The sequence below is a fragment of the Pseudophryne corroboree genome, chromosome 1 (assembly GCF_028390025.1).
Source record: "Pseudophryne corroboree isolate aPseCor3 chromosome 1, aPseCor3.hap2, whole genome shotgun sequence".
NCBI lineage: Eukaryota > Metazoa > Chordata > Amphibia > Anura > Myobatrachidae > Pseudophryne > Pseudophryne corroboree.
Genome location: NC_086444.1, coordinates 696346955 through 696369299, shown reverse-complemented (window position 1 = coordinate 696369299; position 22345 = coordinate 696346955). Strand labels below are relative to the sequence as shown.

Sequence of the window (22345 nt, the reverse complement as noted above, 5' to 3'; positions counted from 1 at the left end):
TCACCTGACCACTGTCGTGTCCATGACATCTTCTGGGAGATATGGACAACGCACTTATCTTGATGCCAGAGTGCAAATATCCCTCTGTGCATCTCGCATACATATATATAGAATGCATCCTATTAAATGCTCTATATCAATAAAATATTTTTAGTCAGGGAATTCGACCAAGCCAACCCAGCACTGCATCTCCAGGCTGATGGCGATCGCTGGTCGCAGTATAACCACCGTATGTGTGTATATACTTTTTAGGATATTTTTCCAGCTGCCTATCAGCTGGCTCCTTGAGGGCGGCCGTATCTGGAGACGGTAACGCCACTTGATAAGCGTGTGAGCGCCTTTTCCACCCCAAGGGGTGTTTCCCAACGCGCCCTAACTTCTGGCGGGAAAGGGTATAACGCCAATATTTGCTATCGGGGTAAACCCACGCATCATCACACACCATTTTATTTTATCTGATTCAGGAAAAACTACAGGTAGTTTTTTCACTCCCACATAATACCCTTTTTTGTGGTACTTGTAGTATCAGAAATATGTAACACCTCCTTCATTGCCCTTAACGTGTGGCCCTAATGAGGAATACGTTTGTTTATTCACCGTCGACACTGGATTCAGTGTCCGTGTCTGTGTCTGTGTCGACCGACTGAGGTAAATAGGCGTTTTTTTAAAAACCCCTGACGGTGTTTCTGAGACGCCTGGACCGGTACTAATTGTTTGTCGGCCGTCTCATGTCGTCAACCGACCTTGCAGCGTGTTGACATTCTCACGTAATTCCCTAAATAAGCCATCCATTCCGGTGTCGACTCCCTAGAGAGTGACATCACCCTTACAGGCAATTTCTCCGCCTCCTCCAACATCGTCCTCATACATGTCGACACACACGTACCGACACACAGCACACACACCTGGAATGCTCTGACAGAGGACAGGACCCCACCAGCCCTTTGGAGAGACAGAGGGAGAGTTTGCCAGCACACACCAAAAAAACGCTATAATTACATAGGGACAACCTTATATAAGTGTTTCTCCCTAATAGCATCTTTATATATATATTTATATCGCCAATTAGTGCCCCCCCTCTCTGTTTAAACCCTGTTTCTGTAGTGCAGTGCAGGGGAGAGCCTGGGAGCCTTCTCTCCAGCCTTTCTGTGAGAGAAAATGGCGCTGTGTGCTGAGGAGATAGGCCCCGCCCCTTTTCCGGCGGGCTCGTCTCCCGCTCTTTAGTGAAGTTTGGCAGGGGTTAAATATCTCCATATAGCCTCTGGGGGCTATATGTGAGGTATTTTTAGCCAGTATATAGGTTTACATTTGCCTCCCAGGGCGCCCCCCCCCCAGCGCCCTGCACCCTCAGTGACTGCGTGTGAAGTGTGCTGAGAGGAAAATGGCGCACAGCTGCAGTGCTGTGCGCTACCTTTAGAAGACTGCAAGGGTCTTCAGCCGCCGATTCTGGACCTCTTCTTACTTCAGCATCTGCAAGGGGGCCGGCGGCGCGGCTCCGGTGACCATCCAGGCTGTACCTGTGATCGTCCCTCTGGAGCTGATGTCCAGTAGCCAAGAAGCCAATCCATCCTGCACGCAGGTGAGTTCACTTCTTCTCCCCTCTGTCCCTCGTTGCAGTGATCCTGTTGCCAGCAGGACTCACTGTAAAATAACAAACCTAAGCTAAACTTTCTCTAAGCAGCTCTTTAGGAGAGCCACCTAGAATTGCACCCTTCTCGGCCGGGCACAAAAATCTAACTGGAGTCTGGAGGAGGGTCATAGGGGGAGGAGCCAGTGCACACCACCTGATCGGAAAGCTTTACTTTTGTGCCCTGTCTCCTGCGGAGCCGCTATTCCCCATGGTCCTTTCAGGAACCCCAGCATCCACTAGGACGATAGAGAAATAATAAAAGTTTAAATGAAATTGAAGAAAACTCTCTGGAGTTCCAGAGTGTGCATCCTATCCTAAGGGCACTTGTTTCTAAACTGCCTGTGGGAGGGGGCATAGCAGGGAGGAGCCAGCACACCCAGTGAAGAAATTTAAAGTGCACCAGCTCCTTTGGACCCCGTCTATACCCCATCGTACTAAGGGGGACATTCCGAGTTGATCGCTCGTTGCAGATTTTCACTATACTGCGATTAGTCGCTTACTGCGCATGTGCAAGGTTCGCAGAGCGCATGCGCTTAGTTATTTTACACAAAAGTTAGGTATTTTACTCACGGCATAACGAGGATTTTTCATCGTTCTGGTGATCGGAGTGTGATTGACAGGAAGTGGGCGTTTCTGGGCGGAAACTGGCCGTTTTCTGGGAGTGTGCGAAAAAACGCTGGCGTTTCTGGGAAAAACGCGGGAGTGTCTGAAGAAACGGGCGCGTGTCTGGGCGAACGCTGGGTGTGTGATTGTGACGTCAAACCAGGAACGAAACTGACTGAACTGATCGCAATGTAGAAGTAAGTCTCGAGCTACTCAGAAACTGCTAAGAAATTCCTATTCGCAATTCTGCTAATCTTTCGTTCGCACTTCTGCTAAGCTAAGATACACTCCCAGAGGGCGACGGCCTAGCGTGTGCAATGCTGCTAAAACCAGCTAGCGAGCGAACAACTCGGAATGAGGGCCTAAGTCTCCCCAATATCCCTTATGGATGCTACAGAAATAAAAATAAGATAGTATTACGCCTTCTTTCCATAAAGTTGTGGTATAAAAGCTACAATTTTGAGTAGAGTTCACGATCAGTATCAAAGTACAAAGAAATAAGGAACAAATAAGGTTAGTGATAAAAAAAAAATAATATATAAAAAAAAAAAAAGGGGCAGACTAGATGGGCCAAGTGGTTCTTATCTGCCGACAAATTCTATGTTTCTATGTTTCTATGTAAAAATACACATATTTGAATAAATATAAAATTCATACCTGTATGTTTACTTGATAGTCTGTGGGACCATGTATTGACCCATACAGTGCAAATCCCACAACAAATATTCTTCTATTAACTGAAAATCTGAAATATTTTCAAAGAAAAACAAATTAGCAAAACAGTAACACTGAGGCAGATAACAGGTAGCCACTCCATGAGTAATCAAAGAGCAATTTTTTTGTTGGCTTACTGTACCCCAAACTCCGGTTCAAACCTTTGTTTTTTATACTACTGCACAAATGCTTACTTTATATGTTTCCTTGCTCTATACACCTTAAAGATAGAGGCCCACATTCCGAGTTGATCGCACCAAGCAACTTTTTGCTGCTGGTGCTATCAACTAATCTCCACCTATGGGGGGGTGTATTTTAGCATAGCAGGGCTGCGATCGTTTGTGCAGCCCTGCAATGCTAAAAAAAGTTTCCTGCAAAACAAGACCAGCCCTGGACATACTTACCCTGTGCGACTGATCCAGCGATGATGGGCACGGCTTTGACGTCAGACATCCGCCCTCCGTTCGCCTGGACACGCCTACGTTTTCCTTACCACTCCCCGAAAACTGCTCCAAACGGTGAGTTGCCGCCCTGGAAGGCCTTCCTCCAGTCAATCTTCTTGTGGTTGCCGCTGCAACCGCTTTATTCGTAGTCAGCGTCGTTGCCTGGCAACGGCCCCAGCACGTGCGCAGTAGTGACCCGGTCACAGCTGTGCGAACGAAAGCACGCTGCGATCGGGTCGGAATTACCCCCAGAGTGTCTCTTTAGATCAGGCCTTGCCAACCTATGGGTCTCCAGCTGTTGTGAAACTACACATTCCAGCATGCCCTGCCAGAGTTTCAACTTTCTCTAATAGCAAAACTGTGGCAAGGCATGATGGGACATGTAGTTTTCCAACAGCTGGAGAGCCACAGGCTGGCCAGGCCTACTTTAGATCCTCCTCATCCCTTGCCGGGAGACTATAGGAATTCTCAGAAATTAGTTCTCATCAGGTCCCTATTTGTATATGGGTATTTTCATTGCTGTCCAACAAGCTAAATTTTACTGTTCAGTAGCCAAAGAGGTCATACTTTAGTTTCATATGAATGCTTACATACAGGTAGGCACCAAATAAATAAAGGTACAGTAGTATACATTATACCTTATTCGGTCACTGGTTCCACTGTAACCCCAACGGCTTTCCACCTGCTGGAAACGGTTAATATTACACTCTTTTCCCCGCAGGCAACATCTTGGCCTATCTATGAACTCCACCCGAGGTTTGGGGTTCACTGTAAAGTGCAGGAACAGGCTCACTACCTCCCGGTCCGTAAGAATGCCTGACTGAGCTGGACCTGGGGAGGAACATAAAAAAACAAACAAAGAGATTTATAGTAGACTATACTTCAAATAAAAATCTTATCTCCTCAAATTGGAAATGAAATGATTTACATAATACAGCCTATAGGGCATTACACTAAATGTTCCAAAATATGTAAATTTTGTAGTTAAAAACACAGATTCCTTTAAGGATACCTGCAGCAAACTCTTCAATAGTCATAAGTGGGAAACGGATAAGAGACAATGCCTTGCCAAGCGCTTTCCGTTTGTTTTCGGAGGTAATTGGTTGTTGCTGTCTCTGGCACTCTGCCTCAGACCAGCGTACCACTGCATTAAACAGTCTAATCTCGCGGATCCCCAATGTGTCTCGTTCCAACACTGCAACCAAGGTATCTGTAAGAAAAGCAGAAGGCCATGCTACAGACAATTAGACAGAAATGAATCAAAACAATGCAGTTTATGCCTTACATGTATATTGAAATATACCTGTAACTGAACACTTTAAAATGTTGATGTTTTTGTTAATAAATAAATGGGGTCCGCACCACCCTAAGGACAACTGGCCCTGGTTCATGTCCTCTTTGGTCCATGTAGCATCCCCGAATCTTGACAAAACAAAATAAAAACGATGCTTGTGCTCCTGCAAAAGCTGCATCACAAATAAGGTCACTTATGGACACTCTCCAAAGGAATGAGGACGCACTGATTTCCCATGCTCTGACTAATCATTCCTATAGAGAGCATCCCAGAGTGACTGCTCATTTGCAATGGGGCACTAGCAGGAGCAGTAATATTTTTTTCTTATGTTTTCCCAAGACTCGGAGATGCTACATTTTGTGAATAATAAATGGGTCAACCAAGGCTGTGCTGGGGTGTTTTTATTAAAGTAATATAATACATATTCAACGTGTGTAAATTTTAATATTTTTCTAGGTGGCTTACATGAATGCAACATGCACGGGTAGCCTTATTGGGACCTGCAGTCCACCAGTAAATAACCGTATTATTTAACCATGTACTTACACTATCACAGTCACACCCAAAGCCCAGGAGGTGCAGAGAAAAGGTTTTTTCCCTTTTCTTTTTTTGGATGGGGGACGGGACGGTGTCACCACTTCCCTAGAGTTTCCAGTCCTAGGCTAATCAGTTTGGGACTGGTTGCGGTTGTGGCAGGAAAACCCAAGCTGTCTGTTCCCTGCTATAGAGTCAGCAGTCCCAGCTGGTTCGGCATAGTGCAGGTTATTGGAAAATGTGGGGGGGGGCGGCTTGCAGTATTTTCCAATACCAGCCTACTGATTAATGATTTGGAGGAGGTGACTCCATGACGATTTATGTTACACATTTTAAAGCAAAATAAAATGAAGCCTGCATAGTGATCTAAGCAGTGCTTCTCACCAACTCGCCTGCCAGAGGCAGGTCTATTATTTGGACGGGTTTACAGTTGGCCTTGAGGCAGGTTCCAAACCCATAGTAAATATGGGTTTCTAGTATTCGTCAAACAAAAAAAAACATTGTTAGTCCAATGTTTTGCTGCCTAAAACCTGAATTTCCATCGGATTTGCCTGTAGTAAAACTCTGAATTCTAAATCAGATGGAAAAAATCTCAAAAACCCACAAATACAGTAAATTTACCTCTGGATCAAAAAATAAGATTTTACTTACCGATAAATCTATTTCTCATAGTCCGTAGTGGATGCTGGGGACTCCGTCAGGACCATGGGGAATAGCGGCTCCGCAGGAGACAGGGCACAAAAGCAAGCTTTTAGGATCACATGGTGTGTACTGGCTCCTCCCCCCATGACCCTCCTCCAAGCCTCAGTTAGGTACTGTGCCCGGACGAGCGTACACAATAAGGAAGGATCTTGAATCCCGGGTAAGACTCATACCAGCCACACCAATCACACCGTACAACTTGTGATTTGAACCCAGTTAACAGTATGATAACAATGAAGTAGCCTCTAAAAAAGATGGCTCACAACAATAATAACCCGATTTTTTTTGTAACAATAACTATGTACAAGTAATGCAGACAATCCGCACTTGGGATGGGCGCCCAGCATCCACTACGGACTATGAGAAATAGATTTATCGGTAAGTAAAATCTTATTTTCTCTAACGTCCTAGTGGATGCTGGGGACTCCGTCAGGACCATGGGGATTATACCAAAGCTCCCAAACGGGCGGGAGAGTGCGGATGACTCTGCAGCACCGAATGAGAGAACTCCAGGTCCTCCTCAGCCAGGGTATCAAATTTGTAGAATTTCGCAAACGTGTTTGCCCCTGACCAAGTAGCTGCTCGGCAAAGTTGTAAAGCCGAGACCCCTCGGGCAGCCGCCCAAGATGAGCCCACCTTCCTTGTGGAATGGGCATTTACATATTTTGGCTGTGGCAGGCCTGCCACAGAATGTGCAAGCTGAATTGTACTACAAATCCAACGAGCAATAGTCTGCTTAGAAGCAGGAGCACCCAGCTTTTTGGGTGCCTACAATATAAACAGCAAGTCAGACTTTCTGACTCCAGCCGTCCTGGAATTATATATATATATATTTTCAGGGCCCTGACAACGTCTAGCAACTTGGAGTCCTCCAAGTCCCTAGTAGCCGCAGGCACCACAATAGGTTGTTTCAGGTGAAACGCTGACACCACCTTAGGAAGAAACTGGGGACAAGTCCGCAGTTCTGCCCTGTCCGAATGGAAAATCAAATATGGGCTTTTGTAAGACAAAGCCGCCAATTTTGACAATCGCCTGGCCAAGGCCAGGGCCAACAGCATGGTCACTTTCCATGTGAGATATTTCAAATCCACAGATTTGAGTGGTTCAAACCAATATGATTTGAGGAATCCCAACACTACGTTGAGATCCCACGGTGCCACTGGAGGCACACAAGGGCTGTATATGCAATACTCCCTTGACAAACGTCTGGACTTCAGGAACTGAAGCCAATTCTTTTTGGAAGAAAATCTATAGGGCCGAAACTTGAACCTTAATGGACCCCAATTTGAGGCTCATAGACACTCCTGTTTGCAGGAAGTGCAGAAATCGACCTAGTTGAAATTTTTTCGTGGGGCCTTCCTGGCCTCACCCACGCAACATATTTTTACCACATGTGGTGATAACGTTGTGCGGTCACCTCCTTCCTGGCTTTGACCAGGGTAGGTATGACCTCTTCCGGAATGCCTTTTCCCTTAGGATCCGGCGTTCAAACCGCCATGCCGTCAAACGCAGTCGCGGTAAGTCTTGGAACAGACAAGGTCCCTGCTGGAGCAGGTCTTTTCTTAAAGGCCGATGCCACGGTTCCTCTTGGAACAGACATGGTACTTGCTGAAAGCAAATCCCTTCTTAGCTCCCGAGGCCATTAGTCCTCTGTGAGCATCTCTTGAAGTTCCGGTTACCAAGTCCCTCTTGGCCAATCCGGAGCCACGAGTATAGTTCTTACTCCTCTATGTCTTTTAATTCTCAATACCTTGGTTATGAGAAGCAGAGGAGGGAACACATACACCGACTGTTACACCCACGGTGTTACCAGGACGTCCACAGCTATCGCCTGAAGGTCTCGTGACCTGGCGCAATACCTGTCCCATTTTTTGTTCGGGCGGGACGCCATCATGTCCACCTTTGGTCTTTCCCAACGGTTCCCAATCATGCGGAAAACTTCCCAATGAAGTTCCCACTCTCCCGGGTGGAGGTCGTGCCTGCTGAGGAAGTCTGCTTCCCAGTCGTCCACTCCCGGAATGAACACTGCTGACAGTGCTATCACATGATTTTCCGCCTAGCGAAAAATCCTTGCAGTTTTGCCACTGCCCTCCTGCTTCTTGTGCCGCCCTTTCTGTTTACGTGGGCGACTGCCGTGATGTTATCCCACTGGATCAATACCGGCTGACCTTGAAGCAGAGGTCTTGCTAAGCTTAGAGCATTATAAATTTGCTCTTAGCTCCAGTATATTTATGTGGAGAGAATTCTCCAGACTTGATCACACTCCTTGTGTGACTGCTCCCCAGCCTCTCAGGCTGGCCTCCGTGGTCACGAGCATCCAATCCTGAATGCCGAATCTGCGGCCCTCTAGAAGATGAGCACTCTGTAATCACCACAGGAGAGACACCCTTGTCCTTGGATATAGGGTTATCCGCTGATGCATCTGAAGATGCGATCCGGACCATTTGTCCAGCAGATCCCACTGAAGAGTTCTTGCGTGAAATCTGCCGAATGGAAGCGCTTCGTAATAAGCCACCATTTTTTTACCAGGACTCTTGTGCAATGATGCACTGACACTTTTCCTGGTTTTAGGAGGATCCCGATTAGCTCGGATAACTCCCTGGCTTTCTCCTCTGGGAGAAACACCTTTTCCTGGACTGTGTCCAAAATCATCCCTAGGACCAGCAGACGTGTCGTCGGAACAACTGCGGTTTTGGAATATTTAGAATCCACCCGTGCTGTCGTAGAACTACTTGAGATAGTGCTACTCCGACCTCCAACTGTTCTCTGGACCTTGTTCTTATCAGGAGGTCGTCCATTTTCTTTGAAGACGAATCCTCCTTTCGATCATTACCTTGGTAAGGACCCCGGGGTGCCTTGGACAATCCAACGGCATCGTCTTGAAACTGATAGTGACAGTTCTGTACCACGAACTTGAGGTACCCTTGGTGAGAAAAGGCAAATTTTGGGACATGGAGGTAAGCATCCCTGATGTCCCGGGACACCATATAGTCCCCTTGTTCTTTGCTATCACTGCTCTGAGTGACTCTATCTGGATTTGAACCCTTGTAAGTGTTCAAATTTTTCAGATTTAGAATAGGTCTCACCTAGCCTTCAGTACCACCATATAGTGTGGAGTAATACCCCTTTCCTTGTTGTCGGAGGGGTAATTTTATTATCACCTGCTGGGAATACAGCTTGTGAATTGTTTTCAATACTGCCTCCCTGTCGGAGGGAGACATTGGTACAGCAGACTACAGGAACCTGCGAGGGGGGAAACCTCTCGACATTCCAATCTGTACCCCTTGGATACTACTTGTAGGATCCAGGGGTCCTGTACGGTCCCAGCGTCATGCTGAGAACTTGGTAGAAGCGGTGGAGGGCTTCTGTTCCTGGGAATGGGCTGCCTGCTGCAGTCTTCTTCCCTTTCCTCTATCCCTGGGCAGATATGACTCTTATAGGGACGAAAGGACTGAGGCTGAAAAGACGGTGTCTTTTTCTGCAGAGATGTGACTTAGGGTAAAAAACGGTGGATTTTCCAGCAGTTGCCCTGGCCACCAGGTCCCATGGACCGACCCCAAATAACTCCTCCCCTTTATACGGCAATACATCTTTGTGCCGTTTGGAATCTGCATCACCTGACCACTGTCGTGTCCATAAACATCTTCTTGCAGATATGGACATCGCATTTACTCTTGATGCCAGAGTGCAAATATCCCTCTGCGCATCTCGCATATATAGAAATGCATCCTTTAAATGCTCTATAGTCAATAAAATACTGTCCCTGTCAAAGGTATCAATATTTTTAGTCAGGGAATCCGACCAAGCCACCTCAGCTCTGCACATCCAGGCTGAGGCGATCGCTGGTCGCAGTATAACACCAGCATGTGTGTGTATACTTTTTAGGATATTTTTCAGCCTCCTATCAGCTGGCTCCTTAAGTACGGCCCTATCCGTAGATGGTACCGCCACTTGTTCTGATAAGCGTGTGAGCGCCTTATCCACCCTGAGGGGTGTTTCCCACCGCGCCTTAACTTCTGGCGGGAAAGGGTATACCGCCAATAATTTTCTATCGGGGAAAACCCACGCATCATCACACACTTCATTTAATTTATCTGATTCAGGAAAAACTACAGGTAGTTTTTTCACCTCACACATAATACCCTTTTTTGTGGTACTTGGAGTATCAGAAATATGTAACACCTCCTTCATTGCCCTTAACGTGTGGCCCTAAAAGAAAATACGTTTGTTTCTTCACCGTCGACACTGAAATCAGTGTCCGTGTCTGGGTCTGTGTCGACCGACTGAGGTAAATGGGCATTTTACAGCCCCTGACGGTGTTTGAGACGCCTGGACAGATACTAATTTGTTCGCCGGCCCTCTCATGTCGTCAACCGGCTTGCAGCGTGTTGACATTGTCACGTAATTTCCATAAATAAGCCATCCATTCCGGTGTCGACTCCCTAGAGAGTGACATCACCATTACAGGCAATTTGCTCCGCCTCCTCACCAATATTTTCCTCATACATGTCGACACACACGTACCGACATACAGCACACACATAGGGAATGCTCTGATAGAGGACAGGACCCACTAGCCCTTTGGGGAGACAGAGGGAGAGTTTGCCAGCACACACCAAAAGCGCTATAAATGTATATAAACAACCCTAGAAGGTGTTGTTTACTATATATGCGCTCTTAATATATAAATATCGCCAATTTATGCCCCCCTTCTCTTTGTTACCCTGTTTCTGTAGTGCAGTGCAGGGGAGAGTCCTGGGAGCCTTCCTCACCAGCGGAGCTGAGCAGGAAAATGGCGCTGAGTGCTGAGGAGAATAAGCTCCGCCCCTTTTCCGGCGGGCTTCTTCTCCCGGTTTTTAATAAACTGGCCTGGGTTAAAATACATACATATAGCCTTAATGGCTATATGTGATGTATTTATTTTGCCACTAAAGGTAATTATATTGCTGCCCAGGGCGCCCCCAGCAGCGCCCTGCACCCTCCGTGACTGAGTCAGTGAGCCGTGTGACAACAATGGCGCACAGCTGCAGTGCTGTGCGCTACCTTCATGAAGACTGTGGAGTCTTCTGCCGCCTGTTTTCCGGACCTCCGTTCTGCCGTCTCTTCAGCGTCTGTAAGGGGGATCGGCGGCGCGGCTCCGGGACGAACCCCAGGCTGACCTGTGTTCCGACTCCCTCTGGAGCTAAGTGTCCAGTAGCCTAAGACTCCAATCCATCCTGCACGCAGGTGAGTTGGAAATCTCTCCCCTAAGTCCCTCGATGCAGTGATCCTGTTGCCAGCAGGAATCACTGAGATTGAAACCTAAAAAAAAACTTTTCTAAACAGCTCTTTAGGAGAGCCACCTAGATTGCACCCTCTCGGACGGGCACAAAAACCTAACTGAGGCTTGGAGGAGGGTCATGGGGGGAGGAGCCAGTACACACCATGTGATCCTAAAAGCTTGCTTTTGTGCCCTGTCTCCTGCGGAGCCGCTATTCCCCATGGTCCTGACGGAGTCCCCAGCATCCACTAGGACGTTAGAGAAAATAAGAATTTACTTACCGATAATTCTATTTCTCGGAGTCCGTAGTGGATGCTGGGGTTCCTGAAAGGACCATGGGGAATAGCGGCTCCGCAGGAGACAGGGCACAAAAAGTAAAGCTTTAGTATCAGGTGGTGTGCACTGGCTCCTCCCCCTATGACCCTCCTCCAAGCCAGTTAGATACTGTGCCCGGACGAGCGTACATAATAAGGAAGGATTTTGAATCCCGGGTAAGACTCATACCAGCCACACCAATCACACTGTACAACCTGTGATCTGAACCCAGTTAACAGTATGATAACAGCGGAGCCTCTGAAAAGATGGCTCACAACAATAATAACCCGATTTTTGTAACTATGTACAAGTATTGCAGATAATCCGCACTTGGGATGGGCGCCCAGCATCCACTACGGACTCCGAGAAATAGAATTATCGGTAAGTAAATTCTTATTTTCTCTATCGTCCTAGTGGATGCTGGGGTTCCTGAAAGGACCATGGGGATAATACCAAAGCTCCCAAACGGGCGGGAGAGTGCGGATGACTCTGCAGCACCGAATGAGAGAACTCCAGGTCCTCCTTAGCCAGGGTATCAAATTTGTAGGATTTTACAAACGTGTTTGCCCCTGACTAAATAACCGCTCGGCAAAGTTGTAAAAGCCGAGACCCCTCGGGCAGCCGCCCAAGATGAGCCCACCTTCCTTGCGGAATGGGCATTTACATATTTTGGCTGTGGCAGGCCTGCCACAGAATGTGCAAGTTGAATTGTATTACACATCCAACTAGCAATAGTCTGCTTAGAAGCAAAAACACCCAGTTTCTTGGGTGCATACAGGATAACAGCAAGTCAGTTTTCCTGACTCCAGCCGTCCTGGAACATATTTTCAGGGCCCTGACAACATCTAGCAACTTGGAGTCCTCCAAGTCCCTAGTAGGTGCAAGGCACCACAATAAGCTGGTTCAGGTGAAACACTGACACCACCTTAGGGAGAGAACTGGGGACGAGTCCGCAGCTCTGCCCTGTCCGAATGGACAAACAGATATGGGCTTTTTTGAGAAAAAACCACCAATTTGACACTCGCCTGGTCCAGGCCAGGGCCAAGATCATGGTCACTTTTCATGTGAGATGCTTCAAATCCACAGATTTGACTGGTTTTAAACCAATGTGATTTGAGGAATCCCAGAACTACGTTGAGATCCCACAGTGCCACTGGAGGCACAAAAGGGGGTTGTATATGCAATACTCCCTTGACAAAATTCTGGACTTCAGGAACTGAAGCCAATTCTTTCTGGAAGAAAATCGACAGGGCCGAAATTTGAACCTTAATGGACCCCAATTTGAGGCCCATAGACACTCCTGTTTTCAGGAAATGCAGGAAACGACCGAGTTGAAATTTCTTTGTGGGGCCTTCCTGGCCTCACACCACGCAACATATTTTCGCCACATGTGGTGATAATGTTGTGCGGTCACCTCCTTTCTGGCTTTGACCAGGGTAGGAATGACCTCTTCCGGAATGCCTTTTTCCCTTAGGATCCGGCGTTCCACCGCCATGCCGACAAACGCAGCTGCGGTAAGTCTTGGAACAGACATGGTACTTGCTGAAGCAAGTCCCTTCTTAGCGGCAGAGGCCATAAAACCTCTGTAAGCATCTCTTGAAGTTCCGGGTACCAAGTCCTTCTTGGCCAATCCGGAGCCATGAGTATAGTTCTTACTCCTCTACGTCTTATAATTCTCAGCACCTTAGGTATGAGAAGCAGAGGAGGGAACACATACACCGACTGGTACACCCACGGTGTTACCAGAACGTCCACAGCTATTGCCTGAGGGTCTCTTGACCTGGCGCAATACCTGTCCCGTTTTTTGTTCAGACGGGACGCCATCATGTCCACCTTTGGTATTTCCCAACGGTTTACAATCATGTGGAAAAAACTTCCCGATGAAGTTTCCACTCTCCCGGGTGGAGGTCGTGCCTGCTGAGGAAGTCTGCTTCCCAGTTTCCATTCCCGGGATGAAACACTGCTGACAGTGCTATCACATGATTTTCCGCCCAGCGAAAAGTCCTTGCAGTTTTTGCCACTGCCCTCCTGCTTCTTGTGTCGCCCTGTCAGTTTACGTGGGCGACTGCCGTGATGTTTTTCCCACTGGATCAATACCGGCTGACCTTGAAGCAGAGGTCTTGCTAAGCTTAGAGTATTATAATTTTACCCTTAGCTCCAGTATATTTATGTGGAGAAAAGTCTCCAGACTTGATCACACTCCCTGGAAATTTTTTCCTTGTGTGACTGCTCCCCAGCCTCTCGGGCTGGGCTCCGTGGTCACCAGCATCCAATCCTGAATGCCAAATCTGCGGCCCTCTAGAAGATGGGCACTCTATAACCACCACAGGAGAGACACCCTTGTCCTTGGATATAGGGTTATCCGCTGATGCATCTGAAGATGCGATCCGGACCATTTTTCCAGCAGATCCCACTGAAAAGTTCTTGCGTGAAATCTGCCGAATGGAATTGCTTCGTAGGAAGCCACCATTTTTACCAGGACCCTTGTGCAATGATGCACTGTTTTTAGGAGGTTCCTGACTAGCTCGGATAACTCCCTGGCTTTCTCTTCCGGGAGAAACACCTTTTTCTGGACTGTGTCCAGAATCATCCCTAGGCACAGTAGACGTGTTGTCGGGATCAGCTGCGATTTTGGAATATTTAGAATCCACCCGTGCTGTTGTAGCAGTATCCGAGATAGTGCTACTCCGACCTCCAACTGTTCCCTGGACTATGCCCTTATCAGGAGATCGTCCAAGTAAGGGATAATTAAGACGCCTTTTCTTCGAAGAAGAATCATCATTTCGGCCATTACCTTGGTAAAGACCCGGGGTGCCGTGGACAATCCAAACGGCAGCGTCTAAAACTGATAGTGACAGTTCTGCACCACGAACCTGAGGTACCCTTAGTGAGAAGGGCAAATTTGGGACATAGAGGTAAGCATCCCTGATGTCCCCGGACACTATATAGTCCCCTTCTTCCTGGTTCGTTATCACTGCTCTGAGTGACTCCATCTTGATTTGAACCTTTGTAAGTGTTCAAAAATTTTTTAGAATAAGTCTCACCTAGCCTTCTGGCTTCAGTACCACAATATAGTGTGGAATAATACCCCTTTTCCTTGTAGTAGGAGGGGTAATTTAATTATCACCTGCTGGGAATACAGCTTGTGAATTTTTTCCCATACTGCCTCCTTGTCGGAGGGAGACCTTGGTAAAGCAGACTTCAGGAGCCTGTGAAGAGGAAACGTCTCTACATTCCAATCTGTACCCCTGGGATACTACTTGTAGGATCCAGGGGTCCTGTACGGTCTCAGCGCCATGCTGAGAACTTGTCAGAAGCGGTGGAGCGCTTCTGTTCCTGGGAATGGGCTGCCTGCTGCAGTCTTCTTCCCTTTCCTCTATCCCTGGGCAGATATGATCTTATAGGGACGAAAAGACTGAGGTTGAAAAGACGGTGTCTTTTTCTGCAGAGATGTGACTGAGGGTAAAAACGGTGGATTTTCCAGCAGTTGCCGTGGCCACCAGGTCCGATGGACCGACCCCAAAAAACTCCTCTTCCTTTATACGGCAATACACCTTTTTGCCGTTTGGAATCTGCATCACCTGACCACTGTCGTGTCCATAACATCTTCTGGCAGATATGGACATCGCATTTACTCTTGATGCCAGAGTGCAAATATCCCTCTGTGCATCTCGCATATATAGAAATGCATCCTTTAAATGCTCTATAGTCAATAAAATACTGTCCCTGTCAAGGGTATCAATATTTTTAGTCAGGGAATCCGACCAAGCCACCCCAGCTCTGCACATCCAGGCTGAGGCGATCGCTGGTCGCAGTATAACACCAGTATGTGTGTATATACTTTTTATGATATTTTCCAGCCTCCTGTCAGCTGGTCCTTGAGGACGGCCCTATCTATAGACGGTACCGCCACTTGTTTTGATAAGCATGTGAGCGCCTTATCCACCCTAAGGGGTGTTTCCCAACGCGCCCTAACTTCTGGCGGGAAAGGGTATACCGCCCATAATTTTCTATCGGGGGGAACCCACGCATCATCACACACTTTATTTAATTTATCTGATTCAGGAAAAACTACTGTAGTTTTTTCACATCCCACATAATACCCTCTTTTGTGGTACTTGTAGTATCAGAAATATGTAACACCTCCTTCATTGCCTTTAACGTGTGGCCCTAATAAGGAATACGTTTGTTTATTCACCGTCGACACTGGATTCAGTGTCCCTGTCTGTGTCTGTGTCGACCGACTAAAGTAAACGGGCGTTTTAAAAACCCCTGACGGTGTTTTTGAGACGTCTGGACCGGTACTAATTGTTTGTCGGCCGTCTCATGTCGTCAACCGACCTTGCAGCGTGTTGACATTATCACGTAATTCCCTAAATAAGCCATCCATTCCGGTGTCGACTCCCTAGAGAGTGACATCACCATTACAGGCAATTGCTCCGCCTCCTCACCAACATCGTCCTCATACATGTCGACACACACGTACCGACACACAGCACACACACAGGGAATGCTCTGATAGAGGACAGGACCCACTAGCCCTTTGGAGAGACAGAGGGAGAGTTTGCCAGCACACACCAAAAACGCTATAATTATATAGGGACAACCTTATATAAGTGTTTTCCCTTATAGCATCTGTTTTATATATTTCTAACGCCAAATTAGTGCCCCCCCTCTCTGTTTTAACCCTGTTTCTGTAGTGCAGTGCAGGGGAGAGCCTGGGAGCCTTCCCCTCCAGCCTTTCTGTGAGGGAAAATGGCGCTGTGTGCTGAGGAGATAGGCCCCGCCCCTTTTTCGGCGGCCTCGTCTCCCGCTTTTAACGGATTCTGGCAGGGGTTAAATATCTCCATATAGCCTCCGGAGGCTATATGTGAGGTATTTTTAGCCAAAATAGGTTTTCATTTGCCTCCCAGGGCGCCCCCCTCCCAGCGCCCTGCACCCTCAGTGACTGCCGTGTGAAGTGTGCCGAGAGGAAAATGGCGCACAGCTGCAGTGCTGTGCGCTACCTTTAGAAGACTGAGGAGTCTTCTGCCGCCGATTCTGGACCTCTTCTTACTTCAGCATCTGCAAGGGGGCCGGCGGCAAGGCTCCGGTGACCATCCAGGCTGTACCTGTGATCGTCCCTCTGGAGCTGATGTCCAGTAGCCAAGAAGCCAATCCATCCTGCACGCAGGTGAGTTCACTTCTTCTCCCCTAAGTCCCTCGTTGCAGTGATCCTGTTGCCAGCAGGACTCACTGTAAAATAAAAAACCTAAGCTAAACTTTTCTAAGCAGCTCTTTAGGAGAGCCACCTAGATTGCACCCTTCTCGGCCGGGCACAAAAATCTAACTGGCTTGGAGGAGGGTCATAGGGGGAGGAGCCAGTGCACACCACCTGATACTAAAGCTTTACTTTTTGTGCCCTGTCTCCTGCGGAGCCGCTATTCCCCATGGTCCTTTCAGGAACCCCAGCATCCACTAGGACGATAGAGAAATATTCAATCCACTCTTTTTAGGTGCTTGTGTCTATTACAAACACTAAGTCAACCTGGATGAGAGTCAACCTGGGCCTGCACTACATTCTACAGCACCTAGACATTCTCAGTACCTACGTGAGGGTCCTGTTTGTCAGTTTCAGCTCGGCCTTCAATACAATTGTCCGCAGCATCCTCCACCCCAAATTACTTTCTCCCAGGGGTCACAGAAGCTACCTGTTCTTGGATAGTAGACTTCCTGACAGATAGGACACAGGTGGTGAAAGCGGGGGAATTCATCTCTCAAGCGCGGTCCATAAGTACAGGGGCCCCTCAGGGTTGTGTCCTCTCACCCCTGCTCTTCTCCCTGTACACAAATGACTGCACCTCAGAGGATCAATCAGTAAAGATCATCAAATTCGCCGACGACACCAGCGTCATCGGCCTCATCAAGGACAGGGACGAAATGGCCTATAGACGGCAGTAGACCGGTTGGCCCAGTGGTGCAGCCACAACAACCTTGAGCTCAACCCCCTCAAAATGGTTGAGATGATAGTGGACTTCAGGAAGAAGTCAGCTAGTGCCCCTACACTTACGATTGCTGACAGTGTTGTATCGCTAATGGACTCCTTCAAGTTCCTAGAGACCACAATCTCCCCGGACCTTAAATGGGGGTCCAACGCTGATGCCACTGTCAGGAAAGTGCAGCAGAGATTGTTCTTCCTCAGGCAACTAAGGAAGTTCAACATCCCACAGAAGCTTCTGCTCCTCTTCTACTCTGCAATTGTGGAGTCGGTACTGTGCTCTTCGATACTGGTATAGTACGGCTCCGCCAGCACGAGGGACAGATGCAGGCTCCAAAAGGTGGTCAGAACTGCTGAGAAGATCGGGGCGACCTTCCCTCAGTCCAGGACCTGTCCAGAGCTAAAAAGCGGGCAACGAAAATAGTAAAGGACCAGCTACACCCTGGCCACAGCATGTTTAACTTGGTATCTTCAGGCAGGCGTTACAAGGCTGTCCCCACCAGAAGCATCAAAAGTTTCTTTCCCCAAGCGGTCCACCCGCTGAACTCCTGAACATTGACCGACTAGACGTACATGTAACTCGCTTGTGCCCCTATGTATACCTATCTGTATGACTTCACTTGCCTCCCCAATACCCCCCCGCGTATCTGTTACCAACTTGGCTGTTGTATAGCAAACTGAAGACAAATTCCTAGTACAGGTTGAGTATCCCATATCCAAATATTCCGAAATACAGACTTTTTTGGGCGACAGTGAGATAGTGAAACCTTTGTTTTCTGATTGCACAATGTACACAAACTTTGTTTAATATACAAGTTATTGAAAATATTGTATTAAATGACCTTCAGCCTGTGTGCAGAAAGGTGTATATGAAACATAAATGCATTCTGTGCTTAGACTTAGGTCCCATCACCATGATATCTCATTATGGTATGCAATTATTCCAAAATACGGAAAAATACGATATCCAAAATACTTCTGGTCCCAAGCATTTTGGATAAGGGATACTCAACCTGTATACGCAAGTATACCTGGCCAATAAAGCAGATTCTGATTCTAAACTGCCTCAGCAGCCATCTGTGTACAAGCAAAATTGTATGCATCTTGACAACACTATTTATTCAATAATGCATTCACTAAATTATATTTTAATGGGGAGGAGGTATCACTCTAATAATCAGAACAGTACACTTGCTTTATAGTGCCATGTAACCAAGGAATATTCCCACCATAATAATGCAAATATACTCAGAAACAAAGCGCAAAGAAAAAGCAACTTGTACAGAGACAAACATATATACCCAGAATTAATACAGTGCATCCGGAAAGTATTCACAGCGCTTCACTTTTTCCACAGTTTATGTTACACACAATAACAACGTGAAAAAAAAAGGTTTGGTGTGGTTTTTTTTTGCAAATTTATTAAAAATACAAAACTAAGAAATCATATGTACATAAGTATTCACAGCCTTTGCCAAGAAGCTCACATTTGAGCTGAGGTGCATTCTGTTTCTACTGATCATCCTTGAGATGTTCCTACGCCTTAATTGGAGTCAACCTGCGGAAAATTCAGTTGATTGCCATTCCAAATCATGTCCACACACCTCTCTATATAACGTCACACACTGGACAGTACATGTCTGAGCACAAACCAAGCATGAAGCCAAAGGAATTGCTTGTAGACCTCAAAGACAGGATTGTCTTGAGGCACAAATCTGGGGAAGGGTAAAATATATAATATATATATCTCTATATCTCTATCTCTCTATATCTCTATCTCTCTATCTCTCTATCTCTCTATCTCTCTATCTCTCTATCTCTCTATCTCTCTATATCTCTATCTCTCTATATCTCTATATCTCTATATCTCTCTGCTGCTTTAAAAGTCCTAATGAACACAGTGGCCTCCATCATTCATAAATGGAAGAAGCTAGGAACCACCTGGACTATACTGGGGGAGAAGGGACCTAGTCAGGGAGGTGACCAAGAACCCGATGGTCACTCTGTTAGAGCTACAGCATTCCTCTGTGGAAAAAGAGGAACCTTCCAGGAGGACAACCATCTCTGCAGCAATCCACTAATCAGTCCTGTATGGTAGAGTGGCAAGACGGAAGCCACTCCTTAGTAAAAAGCACATGGCATCCCACCTGGAATTTACCAAAATGCACCTGAAGGACTCAGACCATGAGAAACAAAATTCTCTGGTCTGACAATACAAAGATTGAACTCTTTGGCGTGAATGCCAGGTGTCATGTTTGGAGGAAACCAGGCACCGCTCATCACCAGGCCAATACCATTCCTACAGTGAAGCATGGTGGTGGCAGCATCATGCTGTGGGGATGTTTTTCAGCGGCAGGAACTGGGAGACTAGTCAGGATAGATGAAAAGATGAATGCAGCAATGTACAGAGATATCTTGGATGAAAACCTGCTCCAGAGCGCTCTTGACCTCAGACTGGGGCGACTGTTCATCTTTCAGCAGGACAACGACTTGAATCCGATTGAACATCTTTGGAGAGATCTGAAAACGGTTGTGCACCAACGCTTCCCATCCAACCTGATGGAGCTAGAGGGGTGCTGAAAGAGGAATGGGCGAAACTGCCCAAAGATATGTGTGCCAAGCTTGTGGCATCATATTCAAAAAGACTTGAGGCTGCAATTGCTTCCAAAAGGTGCATCAACAAAGTATTGAACAAAGGCGGTGAATACTTATGTACATTTTATAGTTTTTGATTTTTTTAAAATTAGCAAAAATCCCAAACACACTTTTTATGGGGTATTGTGTGTAGAATTTTGAGGGGTAAAACATTTTTTTATTCTAGTTTGGAATTAGGCTGTAACATTACAAAATGTGGAAAAGTAAAGTGCTGTGAATACTTTCCGGATGCACTGCATGTCAAAGCTGGCCACCATTTCTATATAAGAGGTTTTCAATCAATATACAACATCGAACACCTAAAAATTATATCTGAGATGTTCTCACAAATCTTTTAAAGGTGATCGCTGTTACATTGTCACTGAAACAACTTATATAGAAATAGTGTCCCGCTTTGACATATTATTCTGGGAACTCCTCCCACTATAATGAAAATCGTTAATTTGCAGTATTACTGAATCACACTTATATATGTAATTGTACATATGGAAAATACGTGGCTAAGCTGGTAAACTACGAGCAGATTACCCAAATCTACGTCAGTGAATCCTTCTGCATTTAGGGCATCAGAAGTGTTTTTATCTATATTTTCCAAGCAGAGACTGGCAAGCTGAGGTTCATCAAAGAGGCGAGCCTGGAAAAAGTGTGAAAGACAAATAAGATTTAGTATTTTAAAAAACACATGTTCATTTTAAAGTAACCTTCTGACAGAAGTGGTTAGAGATTCTCCACTGAACGGAGGATTGTCAATGAGGAATCCCATTAAAATAAGCATGAACAGACGCAAAATTTCCATTGTTAATCAATACACTGCATTCCACATACCTGAGTAAGTAACATGAAAGCATTATCAGCCCTTAGGTTCTTCTTCAGAAACTCCACACAATGGGCCTCCAGTGCTGGCACTGCATACTTCTTCGCTGTGTACAGAGTAGTCATGACTGTCTCAGGTCCAATCTGCACCTCGTCAGAATACAGGAACCTCAAACAGTATTAATTCAAATTAGTTTGAATGTAATATAATTAAAACATACGTATACACACACATATATGCACAAATATTAGAATACACACACACACACACACACACATATATACATACATACATATACACATACATACACACACGCACGCACTTTTGTGCCTCAAGTTATGGATAAAATGGGATTTTAATTACCTACCGATGAATCCTTTTCTCGTAGTCCATAAGGGGTAGGGGGAGACTTAGTACGATGGGGTATAGACGGAGTCCAAAGGAGCCGGTGCACTTTAAATTTCTTCACTGGTTATGCTGGCTCCCCCCCTCTATGCCCCCTCCCACAGGCAGTTATAGGTAAAACAGTGCCGAATGAGAAAGGACATATTTGAGAGAAGGAACATAACAAGTGGTGAAATTTATACACCAGCACACCACTAACATACAACAACCAGCAATGGCTGGTAACAACAAACAGCAACAGCTAAACAGGTAACTATAAAAAAAAGAGAACCTGCAGAAAAGTCAACGCACTGAGGCGGGCGCCTAATATCCCTTATGGACTACAAGAAAAGGATTTCCCAGTAGGTAATTAAAAATAAGATTTTACACCTACCGGTAAATCTATTTCTGGTAGTCCGTAGAGGATGCTGGGACTCCGTAAGGACCATGGGGTATAGACGGGCTCCGCAGGAGACATGGGCACTTTAAGAAAGACTTTGACTCTGGGTGTGCACTGGCTCCTCCCTCTATGCCCCTCCTCCAGACCTCAGTTAGAGAAACTGTGCCCGGAGGAGATGGACAGTACGAGGAAAGGATTCTAGTTAATCCAAGGGCAAGATTCATACCAGCCACACCAATCACACCGTATAACTTGTGAGAAACTACCCAGTTAACAGTATGAACAAACAACATAGTCCCAGTCCAAACCGATTAAACTATAACATAACCCTTATTAAAGCAATAACTATATACAAGTCTTGCAGGAGAAGTCCGCACTTGGGACGGGCGCCCAGCATCCTCTACAGACTACGAGAAATAGATTTACCGGTAGGTGTAAAATCTTATTTTCTCTAACGTCCTAGAGGATGCTGGGACTCCGTAAGGACCATGGGGATTATACCAAAGCTCCCAAACGGGCGGGAGAGTGCGGATGACTCTGCAGCACAGATTGAGCAAACAGGAGGTCCTCCTCAGCCAGGGTATCAAACTTATAGAACTTTGCAAAGGTGTTTGAACCCG

General features: G+C 46.5%; 1 protein-coding gene across 5 annotated transcripts in view; it reads right to left on the bottom strand.

Moving 5' to 3' along the window:
- BTBD2 (BTB domain containing 2) overlaps nt 1-22345 on the bottom strand; it is a 127994-nt gene that overhangs the window by 20210 nt on the left and 85439 nt on the right. For 3 of the 5 annotated variants that reach the window (XM_063914802.1, XM_063914806.1, XM_063914804.1), the window contains 5 exons: nt 20953-21109; nt 20656-20761; nt 4403-4600; nt 4029-4233; nt 2891-2978 (listed from right to left, as the gene is read on the bottom strand). In XM_063914802.1, coding sequence (XP_063770872.1) covers nt 2891-2978; nt 4029-4233; nt 4403-4600; nt 20656-20761; nt 20953-21109 — 754 coding nt within the window. The remainder of the gene's footprint in view (nt 1-2890; nt 2979-4028; nt 4234-4402; nt 4601-20655; nt 20762-20952; nt 21110-22345) is intronic. The other 2 variants (XM_063914803.1, XM_063914805.1) reach the window with 1 other exon arrangement.